The 19,364-nt window shown below is 39.2% G+C and overlaps 1 protein-coding gene across 1 annotated transcript in view; it reads right to left on the bottom strand.

Annotated features, from left to right (window-relative positions):
- DTHD1 (death domain containing 1) overlaps nt 1–19,364 on the bottom strand; it is a 95,275-nt gene that overhangs the window by 8,769 nt on the left and 67,142 nt on the right. The window contains exon 9 of the mRNA XM_004010053.6: nt 4,245–4,302. Coding sequence (XP_004010102.3) covers nt 4,245–4,302 — 58 coding nt within the window. The remainder of the gene's footprint in view (nt 1–4,244; nt 4,303–19,364) is intronic.

Genomic DNA, 19,364 nt, shown 5'->3' with positions numbered 1-19,364 from the left:
AGGTCCCCAACCACATTTGAATAGTACTATGTTAAAAGACATTTTTAGGTTCAAAAAATACTTCTCTTAACTAGTGCTAACCTAATACATAAACAATTGCAGCAGTTAGGCAATCCTCACACCCCAGTCCCCCAACTACAGACATACACACGCACACATACATAAACTCACCAAGATCCACTCTCCACAGATGAGTTCTACAGAAGGTCCATTGCATGTCCTTCCCTTGGCTTCTGGACTATTTAGAACCATAAACATCTCTGAATATATCCCATATGTTCAGCTTACCCTTTCCCTTACCCTGTGACTCCTGCTACCGCTTAAATGTATGATTCCAATTTTCTATTGTTGTTACTTATTTTGTTGTGTAGCCCTCACTCTTAGAAAACCCCTCAGACCCCACCATCTCTCTCCTTCCGCATGTAAGTTCTAACCTGCATCACAGCCACTTTCTCCCACTCATGCGAAAGTCTGCACTAGTTTCCCTGGTTTGGTGTCAGAAAAGAGCTCTCTGTCTGCCACCTTTTACTGTATTCTATCCACCTCCTCACATAGATTGCACCTGCTTTTACATGATAAATCATACCACTTTTCTGTGAAAGCTACTCAGGAAATGGAGCCAACACATCCGTCCTCTCCACTGTCACTTTCATACCAACATTCCGCTTCCTTCCTGCAATATATTCATTTTAATGCCCACGCTACATGGGTAGGCCTTCTTCTCCCTGACAGCATCATCTGTCTCTTGCCGTTGGCAGGCCCCGTCATCAGCAATCCTGTCAATAACTATTTGCACCTCTGACCTCCTCATTTCTAAATCTCATCAACATCACCGACCTGTGTGATGACTCAGAAACTGACTTTCATGGCCAATCCTTACATTTCATCACCAGCCGGAATTTTTCTGTCTCCTTGGCTTCACCTGCTCAGTATTATTGCTAACCACTGCCCCTAAACCTCCACAGCTTTTATTCCTTTGCTCCTGCTTAATATGCTTCTTGCCTCATTACAGCAAGTCCTTTGACGCCCACACCATTCCATCATGTCTGCCTTTGAATGCATACTACCCATAACAGTCAGCTCTATATGTCAATGATGGGCTTGCATCCTCCTTAAAGTCTGCTGTCCTCTTTAGCTTTCGATGTTCTCAATTTGTCAGCCATCAATTCTGTCTTACTTACATGGTAATCAACTACTGAGATATCCCAGGTTATAAAAGAAACAGAATGTGATCCTCAAGTTCTATGTTCTGCACACATTTTAAGTCTTCAGCAGCTTACAAATTCATTAAAAATTCTGTTTCCCGAGTTCAATTTAAAATTTTCCACAGGAGTGTCGATCAAGTCTCAGTCTCACTCTTACTGTGTTTCACTTAGCCAGCGGCTCTTCCTCCTAACTTTCCCCAAGGCCATTTGACCTGAGTTCTCATCATCTCACGTTCATTTCAAAGTCACTTTTTTATAGAATCTCACTCCACTGTGCTTGACGGGTGCCATCCCCACAGTGTTTTTCATCAAATAATTTCCCTTCACACCATTTCCTTAACCACTCTTCCATCAGGCTCTTTCCAGGCTTCCCACAAGTAGTATCAGGCTTTCCTTTCCTTGTTTCTCCTACTGTTTCTAGCTCCCAGGCTCGCTCTCTGCTTCCTATTCCATAAAATCTTTTTGTGCCTAACGTAAATTTGATGCCTTAAATCCATCAATATAAACTCTTTCCTAGGCCCTTGCTTTGGGGTTATATAGCCTCTTTAAAAAAAATTATTTTATTTAAGTATTGTTGATTTATATGGTGTGTTAATTTCTTCTGTGCAGCAAAGTGACTCAGATATGTATACATTATTTTTCATATTCTTTTCCATATAGTTTATCACAGCATATTGATATCCTCTTTTAAAACTCTGTTTAAGCTTTTCTTTCCAATCTTTCTAAAGCCCTCTTAGATACTACTTATAGCAAATGATTCTGCATCTTCTCCAGCTTCCACAGAGCATTTTACTCCTTCCCATGGGTTCCATGGCCTGCCCTGGTGTTCCTGTTTTCTCTCTCTTCCCTCAGTGCTGACTTTCTTCCTCCTAATTGTGCTGAATTGCTGCTTCCTAGCTCAGGCCCCTTCTATTTCTGCCCCTCCCCTTGAAATTCACCATCTGCCATAACCATCTCCCCTGGGAGATGTGAAATATCCCAGATCTAGTGTATCGTCATCTTTAACTCTGTTTTCCTAAATCCCGGTACAGGCACACCTTGTTTTCTTGTGCTTTGCTTTATTGCCCTTCATGGATACTGCATTGCTTGTTGTGGTTGTTCGCAAATTGAAGATTTGTGGCAACTCTGGGTCAAGAAAATCTATGAGTGCCATTTTTCCAACATCTTTGCCCACTTTGTGTCTCTGTGTCACATTTTGGTCCTTCTCACAGTTTTTCAAATTTTTTCATTATTTTATTTGGTATGGTGATCTGTGATCCGTGATCATTGATGTTACTATTGTAAAAAGATTATGACTCACTGAAGGCTCAGAAAACGGTCAGCATTTTTTTAGCAGTGAAATATTTTTAACATATGTACATTAGTTTTTAGACATAATTCTATTGCACACTTAGACTACAGTATAATGTAAATGTAACTTTTAAATGTACTAGGAAACCCCAAAATTCATGTGATTTTATCATGATATTTGCTTTATTGTGATGGTTTGAAACCAAACCCGCACTCATCTGCAATATTCATCTCCTGGTTATCTTTACCAGTTTATAGTACAGCAAATTTAAATTCCACATTACTAAAATTGAAATCAACTTTAGTTTTTCCCTCCCTCCACCTGATCCTTTACTCTATTCACTATTTCAGTAAATGGGACCACTCAGCTTAGTATACTAACACACATAAGATTATCCCAGTTTCTCAAAGCCTATTGTATCTTATCACCTATACTCAAGTTTTATTGGCTCTAACTGTAATCATACCTCAGATGTTTCTCCCACTTTATAGTCTTATGGATTCAATCATGCCCTACCTCTTTTTTCTGGAAAACTACAAGAACCAGGGTTATAACTCATACCCCTGCTATCAATGTAGGCTGACTTTCGTCTCCTACACAACTAACAACAAGAAGTTTTCAAAGTCTAATCTGATCTTGTTCATTCCTTGTTAATACATCTCTTGGGGCCTCCTTCATTGTCTAAACTTCTCAACTTAGCATTTAAATCTGTTTATAATTTTATCCTGCTACCATCACCCTGCAGCAGCTCAGATCGCATTGGCCATGCAAGACCACATTGTATAACAATTTAAGATTCCCTGGTACACGTAAGAAAGCTCACTATACCCTTGTCCTCTCTAGTGGTTGTTACCAGTGGGAGTGGGAGAGCTTTTATTTGAACACCAAGTTCTTCAAAGTCAACACTATCAACCCGCTGGGTTTTCATCTACTACTATTGTTGTTTTAGTGGGGATTTTTTGTTTGGTTTTGGGGGTTTGGGCTTTTGTGTTTTCTTCTTGCTCTATCTCCTGCTCTCACTGAAAATATCAATTTTATTGCCTCTGAGAGAGTGTATAATGCTAAGGTTTATGCCCATCCTACTTACTTCTAATTTAATTCAGCAAAGCTTGTGAAGTGTTTATACACCTCCACAAAGAAAACCCCTAAACGAAATGCTATGCCATCAGTTGGGAGACTGACACAATAGTCAAGACGCACTCAATGATATCTTTCGAAGACCTATAAATTGTCACAATAGTAATTATTAGCATCACAAAATGAATCATTCAGAGACTAAAAAAGAATAAAAGTGTCAAATTCTGAAATATGTGTCATTGTTATATAGCTGGATTAACCATAACCACAATCAAATTTTATATTTCTCTTGTGGTTTCATACCTCTATATATACCTCTATTTAAAATCTATTTTAAGATTCAAAACCTAATAGTCAACATTTCAGAACAAACCATAGTAGTTTGTTTACCAAATAAAGCAATTACTAGTTACCTTAGTTAAACAGTACTTAGTAAAGTTTATATTTCTTATAGACTTTCATAAAAGTGTAACTACATCTCCATGTAGGAATTTTGTTTGTATGTACATGACTTATAAAGGAAAACTTATTTATTCGGCTGATAAGAAATGATTATTTAGCAAACTATTGTTAATAGCGAAGTTCTCTGTTTTTTCTAAGATTCACATAAAATATAAAATATAAGAAGAAAAGAGCACCATCATAATGAGGACACAGCAAATATTCCTTACCGAGTGGATCTGCAGAAATTCTTTTGGTACTCTGTGGACGGTTGATTAATTTTTCATGCTTTGGAGAGAAAGGGACACAGAATAAGCAGAAGAAATCATTAATTTATGAACAAGATACACATAAAAGTCCTTCTGAACTTCACCCCTGTTTGGGAAAAGTCCTGAATTGCATGCCTTGCAAAATTACATTGTGTATTTGTGTCTGCATGCTCAGCAATTGCTTTCCCAAGATAAGGCAACATATATTAACACAAATCTTTCAGAAAATATAAATCAGGAATATGCATATAAATATTATTATAGCAGTTTAATTAACTCTGAATAAACACTTTCTAAACTAAAATTTAAAACTGTTAATACAGCTAACAAAGAGCAAGCTACCTCTATGATACAAACATAATATTTAGTAAAAGCCACTGTGGCCCAGGCACCTTGCTCAACACTCAGCACCAGGCCTGGTACCTGGTGGATACTCAAACATTAGTTTTTGTGAATAAATGAGTGAATCAATGTGCAGACATAATGCTAAAAACAATCAAGTCTTTAAGCCAATATTATCCTGAAATCAACATTTCGTCAAGAATAAATCAAATATATAATCATTACTTTTCTACACTGTCCACAGAATGGTTTGTTCTCAGTTGCTATAGAATCAGGAAAAATAGCACAGGAGAGTAAGTAAAAATATAGAAGTTTGAAAACCTGGTCAGTGCTCTGGACAGTTTATTTTCGTCCTCAGCTCTGAAACATGATTTAATAAAAGCACACACACACCTCAGAAACCTATACACAGATATTCATAGCAACTTTATTTGTAATAGCTAAAAACTGGAAATGACTAAAATTTTTTGCAGCAGGTGAATGGCTAAAAAAACTATTGAACGTCCACAGGTGGGATACAATTAAATAATAAAGAGGATAAGTCACTGATAAATGCCACACCTTGCATGAACTTCAGAGTATTGTGCTGAGTGAAAAATTTCAGTCTCAAAAGGTCATATATTGTGATTCCATTTATATCACATTGTTGAACTTATAGAATTACAAAGATATAGAACAGATGGGTGATTTCCAGGGGTTAGGATGCTGGTAGAAGATTATAAAAATGTAGCACAAGGTAGGTCTTTGTAATGCTAGAACAACTGTATATCTTGAATGCAGTGGTTACACAAATCTACACATCTGATAAAAGAGTAACAGTACTATATACCCATGTTTTATTGATGTCAACTTCCTGGCTTTGATATTTTGCTATAGTTATGTTAAGGTGTAACCACTGAGGAAAACTGGGTGAGAATATCTAGCATCTCTCTGTACTATATTTAGCAACTTCCTGTAAATCTATAATTATTTCAAAATAAAACTGATTTTTTAAAAAGTCTTCTCATAGCAATGATACAAGAATGATGTAGAACTCTATATTAATGCATTATAAACTGCTTCATTAAAAGCACTAATTTATTAAATCTGAATATAATACTTTGTAGGTATTCTTGTCATATATACTACATAGACATGTATATAAAACATCCATTAAGGCTTACAAGCAAAATGGTGGCATAGGAAGCTCCAGATCTAAAAATAGATTAAAGGTCAATGTAAGATCTGAAATCATAAAATCCTAGACAAAAACATAGGCAGTAACATTGTGGATCTCACTCCAAAGGCAAAGGAAAAGTAAAAATAAGCAAATTGGACTACATAAATTAAAAAAAATAACTTCTGAAGAGTTAAGGCAAACTGTTATCAAAATGAAATAGCAGCCTACTGAATGGGAAAAGATATTATTTATCTATGGGATTAATATCTAAAATACATTTAAAAAACTCACATAACTCAATAACAAATAATTTAAAAATGGACAGGGAATCTGAACAGACACTTTGCAAAGAAGACATAGAGATGGCTAACAGGCATAGAAAGATGTTCAACACTACTAATTACTAGGGAAATGTCAATCAAAATTATAATGAGACAGTATTTGCAGAATGGCTATTATTGAAAAGAGAAAAAATAACAAATGTTAGAGAGGACAGGAAAAAAGAAAGCACTCATTGTTGTGGGGCTGCAGATTGGTGCAGCCACTATGGAAAACAGTATGGACGTTCTTCAAAAATTAAGAATAGAACTACTATATTTCCACTTCTTGGTATTTATCTTAATAATATAAAAGCACTAAGTTGAAAAGATAGATGCACCCTTATGTTTATGTTTATTGCAATATATTACAGTTGTCAGACATGGAAAAAATCTAAGTGTCCATCAATAGGTGAATGGATAAAGAAGATACATTATATATATATATATATATATATATATACCCGAGGCTTCCCAGGTGGCTCTAGTGGTAAATAACCTGCTTGCCAGTACAGGAGAGGTAAGAGACAACAGTTTCGATCTCTGAGTCACTAATATCCCCCGGAGGAGGGCACAACAACCCACTCCAGTGTTCTTGCCTGGAGAATCCCCATGAACAGAAGAGGCTGGTGGGCTACAGTCCATGGGGTCACAAAAAGTTGAACATGACTGAGTGACTTAGCATGCACAAATATATACAGTGAAATACTGTGCTATGTGCTTAGCCACTTAGTTGTGTCTGACTTTTTGAGACTCCTTGGACGGTAGCCCACCAGGCTCCTCTGTCCATGGGGATTCTCCAGGCAAGAATACTGGAGAGGGTTCCCATGCCCTCCTCCAGGGGATCTTCCCAACCCAAGGATCAAACCTAGGTCTCCCATATTGCAGGCAGATTCTTTACCATCCAAGCCATCAGGGAAACCCAAGAATACAGTGAAATACTACTCAGCCACAAAAAAGAATGAAATTCTCCCACTTGTGACAACTTGGATGAACTTCAAAGGTATTATGCTAAGTGAAATAAATCAGATGGAGAAAGACAAATACCATATGATTTCATTCATATGTCCAATCTCAAAAGAAAAATCCAAAGGAATAAATAAAATAAATCCAGAGCAAACTCAGATACAGGTATCAGAATTGTGGTTTCCAGAGGAGAAGGGGGCTGGAGGGGTTAGTGAAATGGGTGATGGAGGTGAACTGTACAAAGACGGAGGGTAACTAGACTTGTAGTGGTGATCACTGTGTAATGTATACACATATTGAATTCTAATGCTGTACACCTAAAATTTTAAAAAAAACCTTACAGTAAGAAATTTTAATGGGAGGAGATTAAGAATCAACATAAGAACAATATAAATCCAAGAATATTGATACTGTAGTATTTCAAAAGAAGTGCACAGATTTTTGAGGCATTAACTTTGTACTTAATCCTCGCCAAAAAAAATGAGAAATGCCAGTTTAAATCATGCAGCAGATTCTGTCATTCCCACCAATGGACATATGACCTGGACTGAGTCTAGGACGAGAGGTACACATTGGATTTTTTCTTTATTGTATGTAAACAATTTACCACCCACCCTTCCAGTCATTCTTTCTTCACAGATGGCTCGTAGCACCTTGATACACTGAGAGTGATTCTGGTGTTCAAGTATATGTATTTTTTGACATATGTGAAAATTCAAGCCATGTTCTTTATCTGGAACCCAATTGCAGAAGCAGTGAATTGTGGATGCATGGGAAATCTTGGGTCTTTTATACTTCCAGGCACTATGCTGGTCTCCCATATATTCTCATCATTCAGGGATTTTCAGCACCCTTCTTATTCCTTCCCTCCCTCTTTCTTTCTTTTTTCTTTTCATTCCTTTTTTTTTTCTTCTGTGCACTATTTTTGCCTTGCATACCACCTTTAAAATCTCACTGGTGCTCAGGGTCAGCTCCAAGCCAAGCAGGGAAGCCAATGCTTGTCCTACAGTGTCTGCTCCCACAGATTCTGTGTCTACACAGGGTTACCTGGATGCCTTCACTGGCAGGATTGACTCTGATTTTTCCCTACTTATCTCTCTTCTCTTCTTAGCATCAACAAATGCTATTCTGTTGCATCCCCTAAAGGGTCTACTATTTGCTAGAGGAAATTTTGTTATTCCTCTCAGGTAACCTGCTCTTATGCTAATATTGTAGCCTTTATTTTGACAAATAAAGTTTCTAAAATGACGCTTTCAACATGTTACTTCTCAGGAAGGCTGACTAGCAAATCTAAACCTGACTCTCAAGTTTTCAGTTTTACGTATATACCTTGTAAAAGGATGTAGTGGGGTTTATGGGGCAGTTTCTTCTTCACTATACTCCATCAGTATAAGAGTGTAAATAATTCAAATATATACAAGTATGTCTTGTTACAACACAGCTCTCATTGACTTGGAAGTGTTTTTAAAAGATTGGAACTAAAAACAGTCACTTACACCTGGAAGGGGTATTGTGTCTTAAGTGTTACAGGCCACTGCTTTCATACAGAGTGAAGTAAGCCAGAAAGAAAAACACCAATACAGTATACTAACACATATATATGGAATTTAGGAAGATGGCAATGACGACCCTGTATGCAAGACAGGAAAAAAGACACAGAGGTGTATAACGGACTTTTGGACTCAGAGGGAGAGGGAGAGGGTGGGATGATTTGGGAGAATGGGAATTCTAACATGTATACTATCATGTAAGAATTGAATCGCCAGTCCATGTCTGACGTAGGGTGCAGCATGCTTGGGGCTGGTGCATGGGGATAACCCAGAGAGATGTTGTGGGGAGGGAGGTGGGAGGGGGGGTCATGTTTGGGAACGCATGTAAGAATTAAAGATTTTAAAATTAAAAAAAAAATAAATTAAAAAAAAAAAAAGACTCCTTCAATTACTATTGTTTCCATGTTCCTTAAATACAACCCTGTTACTGAATTTTTAAAACTTAAGAAACATTTTTAGTTGAGTTTATACCAACTTGGTCTTTTATGAGCAACAACAAAAATATTAATTTGAGCACATCCTTTATTTTATCTGACATTATTTTTAGTGATCCACCTAAAAGTTTCCCTTCATTGTATCTTTTCACCGCTCCAGAAACCAGCCATGATCAGTCTGGGCTCTGCTTATTAGACTATCATCTCTTTGAGGGCCAATAAAGTACCTTGTTCCTATATTAATTCTTCTTTAATATTAATATTAAAGTATTAATTGTTCCTATATTAATGCTTTACATGGTATTGACATGTACACATAGGGTGGTAAGAACTATTTAACTTTTGTGATACTTTCTCTTGACTTGAATGATCTCTTCTTTCATATCCTACCATGTTTCCAAGACCACTGATCATTTCCACTGCTTTTATCAACTCCTCTGGTTCCTGGTTTCTTATCTGAGGATTTATGTACTATCACTCAATTTATCTCTTCATGTCTTGTGCTGTCATCAATGCCACTCATATACCATTACTTGCATATGTTTGTTTTCCCTCCCCAGTTAGACTTTCAGTAATTTTTGTATCCTTGTATTTTCAATAAAATAATTATTTTTATTACCATAATAATATTTTCCCTCATGGTAAAGTTTTGACTCCAAATAATTGTCAGGTCTGCTACTCAAATGAACTTATTGTTGGGTGATTTATGGAACATTGAAGATACCTGTTCCCTGTCCAGGTTAGGGCCCATTGCCCTGGTCTTCACTTTCCTTCTCTAGCCTCTCAAGGGCCTTTGCAAATACCTCTTTTATTTTACGTCCAGAATCCCCTGAAATGCATCAAGGTATAATATCAACTTGAACAGAATACCAAGAGCTCATCTCCTATTGAGATCTTGACAAGGACTTCTCCATCTTTTGACATGGAAACTTCCATGTCAAAAAAGCTGAGTTAAGCAACAAAACAAATTGATGAGACTGATTACATCAGATAGTGTGCCACACAAAATTTAAAGTCTCAACAAAATACGTATCTCCTTCTTAGGTGTTACACAGAAATTAAAGTCCCAAAATACAGACAATACCATCCTCTACCCCTTGTTCTGATTCATCAGTCTTAGCCAAGTCAACCATATTCACACTCCCTGTAAGAGTCTGGTCCCCTGTACAGCTTCTTTAGCAGTTGCTGTATGAAATCATCTTCCAAAAATAGCACAGCTCCTTTGGCAGACACCTCCAGAACTACAGAACTCCAGCTCTGAGTCTCATGAGCCACACAGCACAGCACAGCACAGACTCAATATTCCCCAGAGCTATCTGGTCACACAAGAAAGAGCAAAGCACCTCTGCTGCTAAGTCACTTCAGTCATGCCCGACTCTGTGCGACCCCATAGACAGCAGCCCACCAGGCTCCACCGTCCCTGGAATTCTCCAGGCAAGAACATTGGAGTGGGTTGCCATTTCCTTCTCCAATGCGTGAAAGTGAAAAGTGAAGGGAAGTCGCTCAGTCGTGTCCGACTCTTCGCGACCCCATGGAGCCTGTAGCCTACCAGGCTCCTCTGTCCATGGGATTTTCCAGGCAAGAGTACTGGAGTGGGGTGCCATCGCAAAGCACCTCAAGATTTAGAAGTAACTGAAAGCCAGAAACAAATGTAGCTAGCTTCTCTTACTCCTGCAAGAGTCTTTATCACTAATTCTCATATGTGAGGGCATTTTCCAAACAAAAGTTACTTCCTCAAACAAAATTATTTAACAGTTAGTTACAGCTCATATTGAGGTCATTAACCACAGACCATAGCAGGACATTAGGGTAAGCAAGGACAGTGTGTAGACAGAGAGAAAATGAGGAAACAAAAGATTCTATTATTTCAGCTTCTTTAGGGTCTCAGCCAATCTCCACTGCTTGAGCAGAATCCATTAGACATAAATGGCTGACCTTCCTTCAGAACAATTGCTTTTCTTTACCTGCCTGACCAGGTCAGCAAACATCTGTCTCTGTCATCTTTGCAATCTCCTTTGCTTTCTCCTCCTTCTTGCACCTTTTGGTCACTCTGCCCTTGACTCCATCGATTGGATTCTGAAGATAATTCAGAGTGCTTTTCCCAAGGCTTTCCACCTGTGCTTTTATTGGAAGAATTTATTGTCTATTTCCTACAACCTGATCCTATTATGCCCATATGCTCTCCTGTGCATGCCAGTGCAAGGCACAATAGCCTCCTGCCCTCACTGATGACTGGAAACAAACTGCTTGAAATGTTCCTCAGGCTGCAACACTTCCACTTTCTCTGGTTCCTCTAGTTCCATGATATCCAAGAGCTGTATTTCCCCTGCTACTTCAGAACCACAGAATGGATGTGAGCACAGAAGCCGTGGAACATGGAGACCCCAGAGGCCAACCGGAGCTCTCAGTGTCATGATCTCTTTCCCTACAGGACCATGCCTCTGTTGAAATAAATCTCTAGGCCCAAGAAGAATCTGCACTCCTTCCCAGGATGCCACATCAGCAAAGCAAAACTTAGAAAACATTCATGTCCTCATAAATGTTCTGCTTGACCAGACATACAGTGTATCCTGTCAGCCAGTCCATAAAGGCCAAGCCCAGTCCAGGCCTTCTCATGCCCATCAGGGGTGACTTTGTGGCCCCAGCCAGTTGGATATTTTCTGTCTGTCTCATCCTTGCTCTTGTTCTTTATCTTATAAATTTTTTTAACCTTTTGCCCCATTTTGTAGTTCCTTGAAAGGAGACCATCCACTTCATGAAGTCTTAAAGTTTACTTGTATCACTTAAGCTGTCTTCTTTAACCATTGTTAAATTTCTTTACAGTTGTACATCAGTAGATCCTATTGTATCATTTTCTGTGTTTTCTTTTATATCAGTGCTTCTATTTACCACAGGGTTACTACACCATACCCTCAAGCCTCAATTCTTCATAGCTCTGGGGATTCTCTGTGGACAGTTATGAAGACTGTTATCACCACAAATTTAAAGTCTGTTGTTTCAGCTGGGGACTGGGACTGCTCAGCAATATTTTTATATGTCCCTGAAGACCTCTTCCACCATTGCTTACAGAAACTATCGCACACATTTACCACTCTTTGCAAGACTTCTACCTCACCCTTGCCCGACACTCTCAGCAAGGGGCTTTATCTTCTACTCACAGAGAAAATAAGGCAGTGTTCTCAAACCATAGCATTCATGAAAATGAATCTTGAGTAAAAGGCAAAAATTAAATTCATACTTTGAATTGGTCTCAGATAAGGCCACATTTGTAATACAGATTGTTCTTATTCCAAAGTATGGTGGCTCCAGTTTGAAAAGCACCATTGAGTTGGACTTAGCATCAGTTATCAACTAGCATTCCAAATGTGTCCCAGCAATGTATGGAAGAATGAAACACATATCTTTATCCAAGAAATAATGGAGATATCTAATATCACGTCAGGGCCAAAGTGAGATTCTGATTGCTTCTTACACAACCGATGCTATAGAGGTGCAGTAATAAAATTGATTTCTCACTCAAAAATTGCTTCATAGGAGTTGCACAGATGACTTCACTCTGACGCGTACCTCCTCACATAGAAACCCCAACTCAGGCAAAGTCCCACCCAGGTGTTTCTGGCAGCCTTATGGGCTTTACTCTGTTGGTATCCACACGTTCCCCCAGCTTCAGCACAATGGTCAGCCAGGCGACACAAGCATCAAAGCTCTTTTTGAGGGCACAGCAGTTTCCCTTCCTGTGTATATCACAGAGTCTATCATGTGTCCTCCCAGGTAGTGCCCTGAGTGTTCTACCCATACCACAGTTTCGCTCCCGAGGTTTCACGTAGGTGCAGTTATTCTGTATCAGGGGTTACCATGGCTTTGTCTGTTGCAGCCCCACTACCATTCTGCTGGGTCCTTAAGCAGTGACACCATTCTAACCTGCTCCACATGAAGCCCATCGTCTTTCCTACTTTTCTCCAGAGCAAAGCAGTTCTCCATCAGTGACCACTATGATCTCTCCTGGTGTGTAAATTGTGTGGTGAAATGTGACAGAATGAAGTAAGTGTCTCCCTACCCCTTGGGTTACATGACATTACGGTGATATGAACTTTGCCCTGTTGTGTCACAGGACTCAATTAAATATATCTTCTGTTTTCAAATTATAATCATTCCCCTTAGGACAAGGAGCTGAACTGAGACTCAGATTTCATTAATAATTATAGTACTCTGTTCTCAACATCTGATGGCCTGTATGCTTTAAATGTATTTTAATATGTGACACATTTAACATAGAATATTTGGTATAAATTTAGATGTCTTTAATAAAAAATTATTTATATTCTAATATATATAAAAATGTGTGTAGGGGAGGGCAAACACACTCTGAGTCCTCTGCAAATAGAACTCTGTCAAGTCATATCTCATATTCAGTTATTTCAGACTCAGCAGTGAATACAGTTTAATTTCTTACTCCAGGAATCACTTCAGCTTCTATGCAAATAATCTTATGAGTTGGATGAATCTCAGCACTTATTTATCAGGCTTGTCTGAAACTCTCAAAATTGAGCCTGCTTCAGAGTTATTTACAAAGTGTGTTCTTCTGGGTTATCTCATCTGACTTTTCCCAAAATGCTGTGAGGAAGATAAGAGTTCTTACTCTTTTCCTCTTGGATGAAAGAGACTATCAAGGCTTAAAAGTAGTGAGGTCTTGTGGCCGAGACTTCAGAGTGAGGGAACTGTGGCCTCAATACCACTCTGATGAACTCCAAAACATATGCTTTCCTTAATACGAGGCTGCTTGAGCATGAGGGCTCTTGGGTAAGACTGAGTCTAAACCTCATTCTGTCCATTGTTGACTCCTGAGTCAATTCATGCCTTGGTTCCCTAAACTTTAAAATTTCTATCATTATCGTGTCTCCTTCCTAGATGTGTAGTGAACTTTAAATGAAATACAATGTGTAACATACTTTAGATGAAATAAAATGGAATACTTTCATTGAATTCCTTGCACAGAGTGTGTGCTCAGTGTCACTTAATTTTGTCACACGATTCTTGATAGACCTAGAGTCTCGTTTTGTATCAGAAACGTTTTGATACCTCTCAAATTCCAATACAATAAATGATTGTCCAAAGATCCATTTGTAGAGAAAAGCAAGTACCCTATATTAACACATGTATGTGGAATCTAGAAAATGGTACGGATGATCTTATTTGCAAAGCAGAAACAGAGACACTGATGTAGTGACCACACAAATGGATACCAAAATGAAGGGCAGTGGGATGAACTGGGGGACTGGGATTGTCATATATACACTACTCCTACTATGTATGAAATAAACACTGTTGGTGGGCATGCAAACTAGTACAGCCACTATGGAGAACAGCGTGGAGATTCCTTAAAAACTGGAAATAGAACTGCCTCAATTCATGGGGTCGCAAAGAGTCCAACACGACTGAGCAACTGAACTGAACTGAACGAGCAATCCCACTGTTGGGCATACACACTGAGGAAACCAGAATTGAAAGAGACACGTGTACCCCAATGTTCATCGCAGCACTGTTTATAATAGCCAGGACATGGAAGCAACCTAGATGTCCATCAACAGATGAATGGATAAGAAAGCTGTGGTACATATACACAATGGAGTATTGCTCAGCCATTAAAAAGAATACATTTGAATCAGTTCTAATGAGATGGATGAAACTGGAGCCAATTATACAGAGTGAAGTAAGCCAGAAAGAAAAACACCAATACCGTATACTAACGCATATATATGGAATTTAGAAAGATGGTAATGATAACCCTGTAGGCGAGATAGCCAAAGAGACACAGATGTATAGAACAGTCTTTTGGACTCTGTGGGAGAGGGAGAGGGTAGGATGATTTGGAAGAATGGCATTGAAACATGTATAATATCATATATGAAATGAATCACCAGTCCAGGTTCAATGCAGAATACAGGATGCTTGGGGCTGGTGCACTGGGAGAACCCAGAGGGATGGTATGGGGAGGGAGGTGGGAGGGGGGTTCAGGATTCAGAACATGTGTACACCCATGGCAGATTCATGTTGATGTATGGCAAAACCAATACAATATTGTAAAGTAATTAACCTCCAATTAAAATAAATAAATTTAGTTCTAACACAAATAGAGGTTTGGGAATGCTTTTAAATTGGTATGTTAATCAATCAAAAAAAAAAAAAGGAAAGAAATAACTAATGAGAACCTACATATAGCACAGGGGGCTCCATACCCAGTGCCCTGTGGTGACCTAAACGTGAAGGAAATCTGAAACAGAGAGGATATATGTATATATACAGCTGTTCATCTTGCTATACAGTGGAAATTAATGCAATATTATAAAGCAACTCTACTCCAGTGAAATTAATTTTAAAAGATCCATTTCTAAATGAGGTAAATCCTATAACTTTATGTATAGTGAGACACAACTTAAGTGTTACATGACATAATGGCATTGGAGATGGCCCCTTTCCCTGTGTTCTCATAGCCCACCTGGGTTCAGCAGCTGCAGACTATTAAATCTCTGATAGAAAGAAGCTCAGAGTTTCAATCTTGGTCAGGGCTCACCCTTATTATAATGTGCTTTGAGGAATCTTAGGATGGCGCCATAGTTAAGTAAGGTAGCCTCACACTAGGAGTGTGTTAAGTGAAGTGTTCAGTCACTCAGTTGTGTCTGACTCTTTGTGACCCCATGGGCTGTAGCCTGCCGGGCTCATTTGTCCATGGAATCCTCCAGGCAAGAATACTAGAGTGGGTAACCGTTTCCTTTTCCAGGGGATCTGGGAACATACACCAAAAAGACTAGAGTGAAAAATAAAGCAGTGGAAACAGCCATTATAGGCTGGCTTCAGCACTGATTTGTTTTAGTTCAGTTCAGTTCTTCTTCAGTCATGTCTGACTCTTTGCAACCCCATGAATTGCAGCATGCCAGGCCTCCCTGTCCATCACCATCTCTCAGAGTTCACTCAGACTCACGTCCATTGAGTCCGTGATGCCATCCAGCCATCTCATCCTCGGTCGTTCCCTTCTCCTCCTGCCCGCAATTCCTCCCAGCATCACAGTCTTTTCCAGTGATTCAACTCTTCTCATGAGGTGGCCAAAGTACTGGAGTTTCAGCTTCAGCATCATTCCCTCCAAGGAAACCCCAGGGCTGATCTCCTTCAGAATGGACTTGTTGGATCTCCTTGCAGTCCAAGGGACTCTCAACAGTCTTCTCCAACACCACAGTTCAAAAGCATCAATTCTTCAGCACTCAGCCTTCTTCACAGTCCAACTCTCACATCCATACATGACCACTGGAAAAACCATAGCCTTGACTAGACGGACCTTAGTTGGCAAAGTAAAGTCTCTGCTTTTGAATATGCTCTAGATTGGTCATAATTTTTCTTCCATGAGTAAGCATCCTTTAATTACATGGCAGCAGTCACCATTTGCAGTGATTCTGGAGCCCCCAAAAATGAAGTCTGACACTGTTTCCACTGTTTCCCATCTATTTCCCATGAAGTGATGGGACCGGATGCCATGATCTTCGTTTTCTGAATGTTGAGCTTTAAGCCAACTTTTTCACTCTCCTCTTTCACTTTCATCAAGAGGCTTTTTAGTTCCTCTTCACTTTCTGCCATAAGGGTGGTGTCGTCTGCATATCTGAAGTTATTGATATTTCTCCTGGCAGTCTTGATTCCAGCTTTGTGTTTCTTCCAGTCCAGTGTTTCTCATGAGATACTCTGCATATGAGTTAAATAAGCAGGGTGACAATATACAGCCTTGATGTACTCCTTTTCCTATTTGGAACCAGTCTGTTGCTCCACGTCCAGTTCTAACTGTTGCTTCCTGACCTGCATACAGATTTCTCAAGAGGCAGGTCAGGTGGTCTGGTATTCCCATCTCTCTCAGAATTTTCCACAGTTTATTGTGATCCACAGTCAAAGGCTTTGCATAGTCAATAACGCAGAAATAGATGTTTTTCTGGAACTCTCTTGCTTTTTCCATGATCCAGTGGATGTTGGCAATTTGATCTCTGGTTCCTCTGCCTTTTCTAAAACCAGCTTGAACATCTGGAAGTTCATGGTTCACGTATTGCTGAAGCCTGGCTTGGAGAATTTTGAGCATTACTTTACTAGCGTGTGAGATGCGTGCAATTGTGCGGTAGTTTGAGCATTCTTTGGCATTGCCTTTATTTGAGATTGGAAGGAAGACTGACCTTTTCCAGTCCTGTGGCCACTGCTGAGTTTTCCAAATTTGCTGGCATATTGAGTACAGCACTTTCACAGCATCATCTTTCAGGATTTGAAATAGCTCAAGTGGAATTCCGTCACCTCCACTAGCTTTGTTCATAGTGTTGCTTTCTAAGGCCCACTTGACTTCACATTCCAGCATGTCTGGTTCTAGATGAATGATCACACCATCATGATTATCTGGGTCATGAAGATCTTTTTTGTACAGTTCTTCTATGTATTCTTGCCACCTCTTAATATCTTCTGCTTCTGTTAGGTCCAGACAATTTCTGTCCTTTATCAAGCCCATCTATGCATGAAATGTTCCCTTGGTATCTCTTATTTTCTTGCAGAGATCTCTAATCTATCCCATTCTATTGTTTTCCTCCATTTATTTGCACTGATCGCTGAGGAAGACTTTCTTATCTCTTGCTATCCTTTGGAACTCTGCATTCAGATGCTTATCTCTGTCCTTTTTTCCTTTGCTTTTCACCTCTCTTCTTTTCATAGCTATTGGTAAGGCCTCCCCAGACAGCCATTTTGCTTTTCTGCATTTCTTTTCCATGGGGATAATCTTGATCCCTGTCTCCTGTACAATGTCACGAACCTCATTAGATCTAGGCCCTTAAATCTATTTCTCACATTCACTGTATAATCATAAGGGATTTGATTTAGGTCATACCTGAATGGTCTAGCGGTTTTCCCTACTTTCTTCAATTTGAGTCTAAAGTTGGTAATAAGGAGTTCATGATCTGAGCCACAGTCAGCTCTTGGTCTTGTTTTTGTTGACTGTATAGAGCTTCTCCATCTTTGGCTGCAAAGAATATAATCAATCTGATTTTGGTGTTGGCCATCTGGTGATGTCCATGTGTAGAGTCTTCTCTTGTGTTGTTGGAAGAGGGTGTTTGCTATGACCAGTGCATTTTCTTGGCAAAACTCTATTAGTCTTTGCCCTGCTTCATTCCGCATTCCAAAGCCAAATTTGCCTGTTACTCCAGGTGTTTCTTGACTTCCTACTTTTGCATTCCAGTCCCCTATCATGAAAAGGACATCTTTTTGGGGTGTTAGTTCTAAAAGGTCTTGTAGGTCTTCATAGAACCATTCAACTTCAGCTTCAGTGTTACTGGTTGAGGCATAGGCTTGGATTACTATGATATTGAATGGTTTGCCTTGGAAACGAACAGAGATCATTCTTTCGTTTTTGAGATTGCATCCAAGTACTGCATTTCAGACTCTTTTGTTGACCATGATGGCTAGTCCATTTCTTCTGAGGGATTGCTGCCCTCAGTAGTAGATATAATGGTCATCTGAGTTAAATTCACCCATTCCAGTCCATTTTAGTTCACTGATTTCTAGAATGTCAATGTTCACTCTGCCATCTCTTGTTTGACCACTTCAAATTTGCCTTGATTCATGGACCTGACATTCCAGGTTCCTATGCAATATTGCTCTTTACAGCATCAGACCTTGCTTCTATCACCAGTCACATCCACAGCTGGGTATTGTTTTTGCTTTGGCTCCATCCTTTCATTCTCTCTGGAGTTATTTCTGCACTGATCTCCAGTAGCTCATCATTGTGCCTTCCATTCCAGCTTAAAATAACAAATATGGGTAAAATTAGGGAATTAAACAAAGTTGTTGCTGAAATTTCTGCAAGTTCACCACAATAACCTATAAAACCAAATTGAAAGTACAAAAGAAGTCAGGAAAATTATAAATCCTTATCATAATAAAACATATTTTGAAGTGAAAAATGGAAAGAGTGACATAAAATGACATCTTTTGCACCTCAAGTAATATCCTATTCTTTTGTTTTTCTAATTTTGCTTTATATTTGATTGACAGTGCTGTGTTAGTTTCAAGTGAATGGTATACTGACTCAGTTATTTGCGTGCTAAGTTGCTTCAGTCATGTCCAACTCTTTGCAACCCTATGGACTGTAGCCTGCCAGGCTCCTCTGTCCATGGGACTCTCCAGGCAAGAATACTGGAGTGGGTTGCCATGCCCTCCTCCAGGGGATCTTTCCAACCCAAGGACTGAACCCATGTCTCTTATGTCTCCTGCACTGGCAGGCAGGTTCTTTACCAGTAGTGCCA

The sequence above is a fragment of the Ovis aries genome, chromosome 6 (assembly GCF_016772045.2).
Source record: "Ovis aries strain OAR_USU_Benz2616 breed Rambouillet chromosome 6, ARS-UI_Ramb_v3.0, whole genome shotgun sequence".
NCBI lineage: Eukaryota > Metazoa > Chordata > Mammalia > Artiodactyla > Bovidae > Ovis > Ovis aries.
Note: the sequence above shows the minus strand (reverse complement) of the source record. Positions and strands in the feature narration are given on the sequence as shown.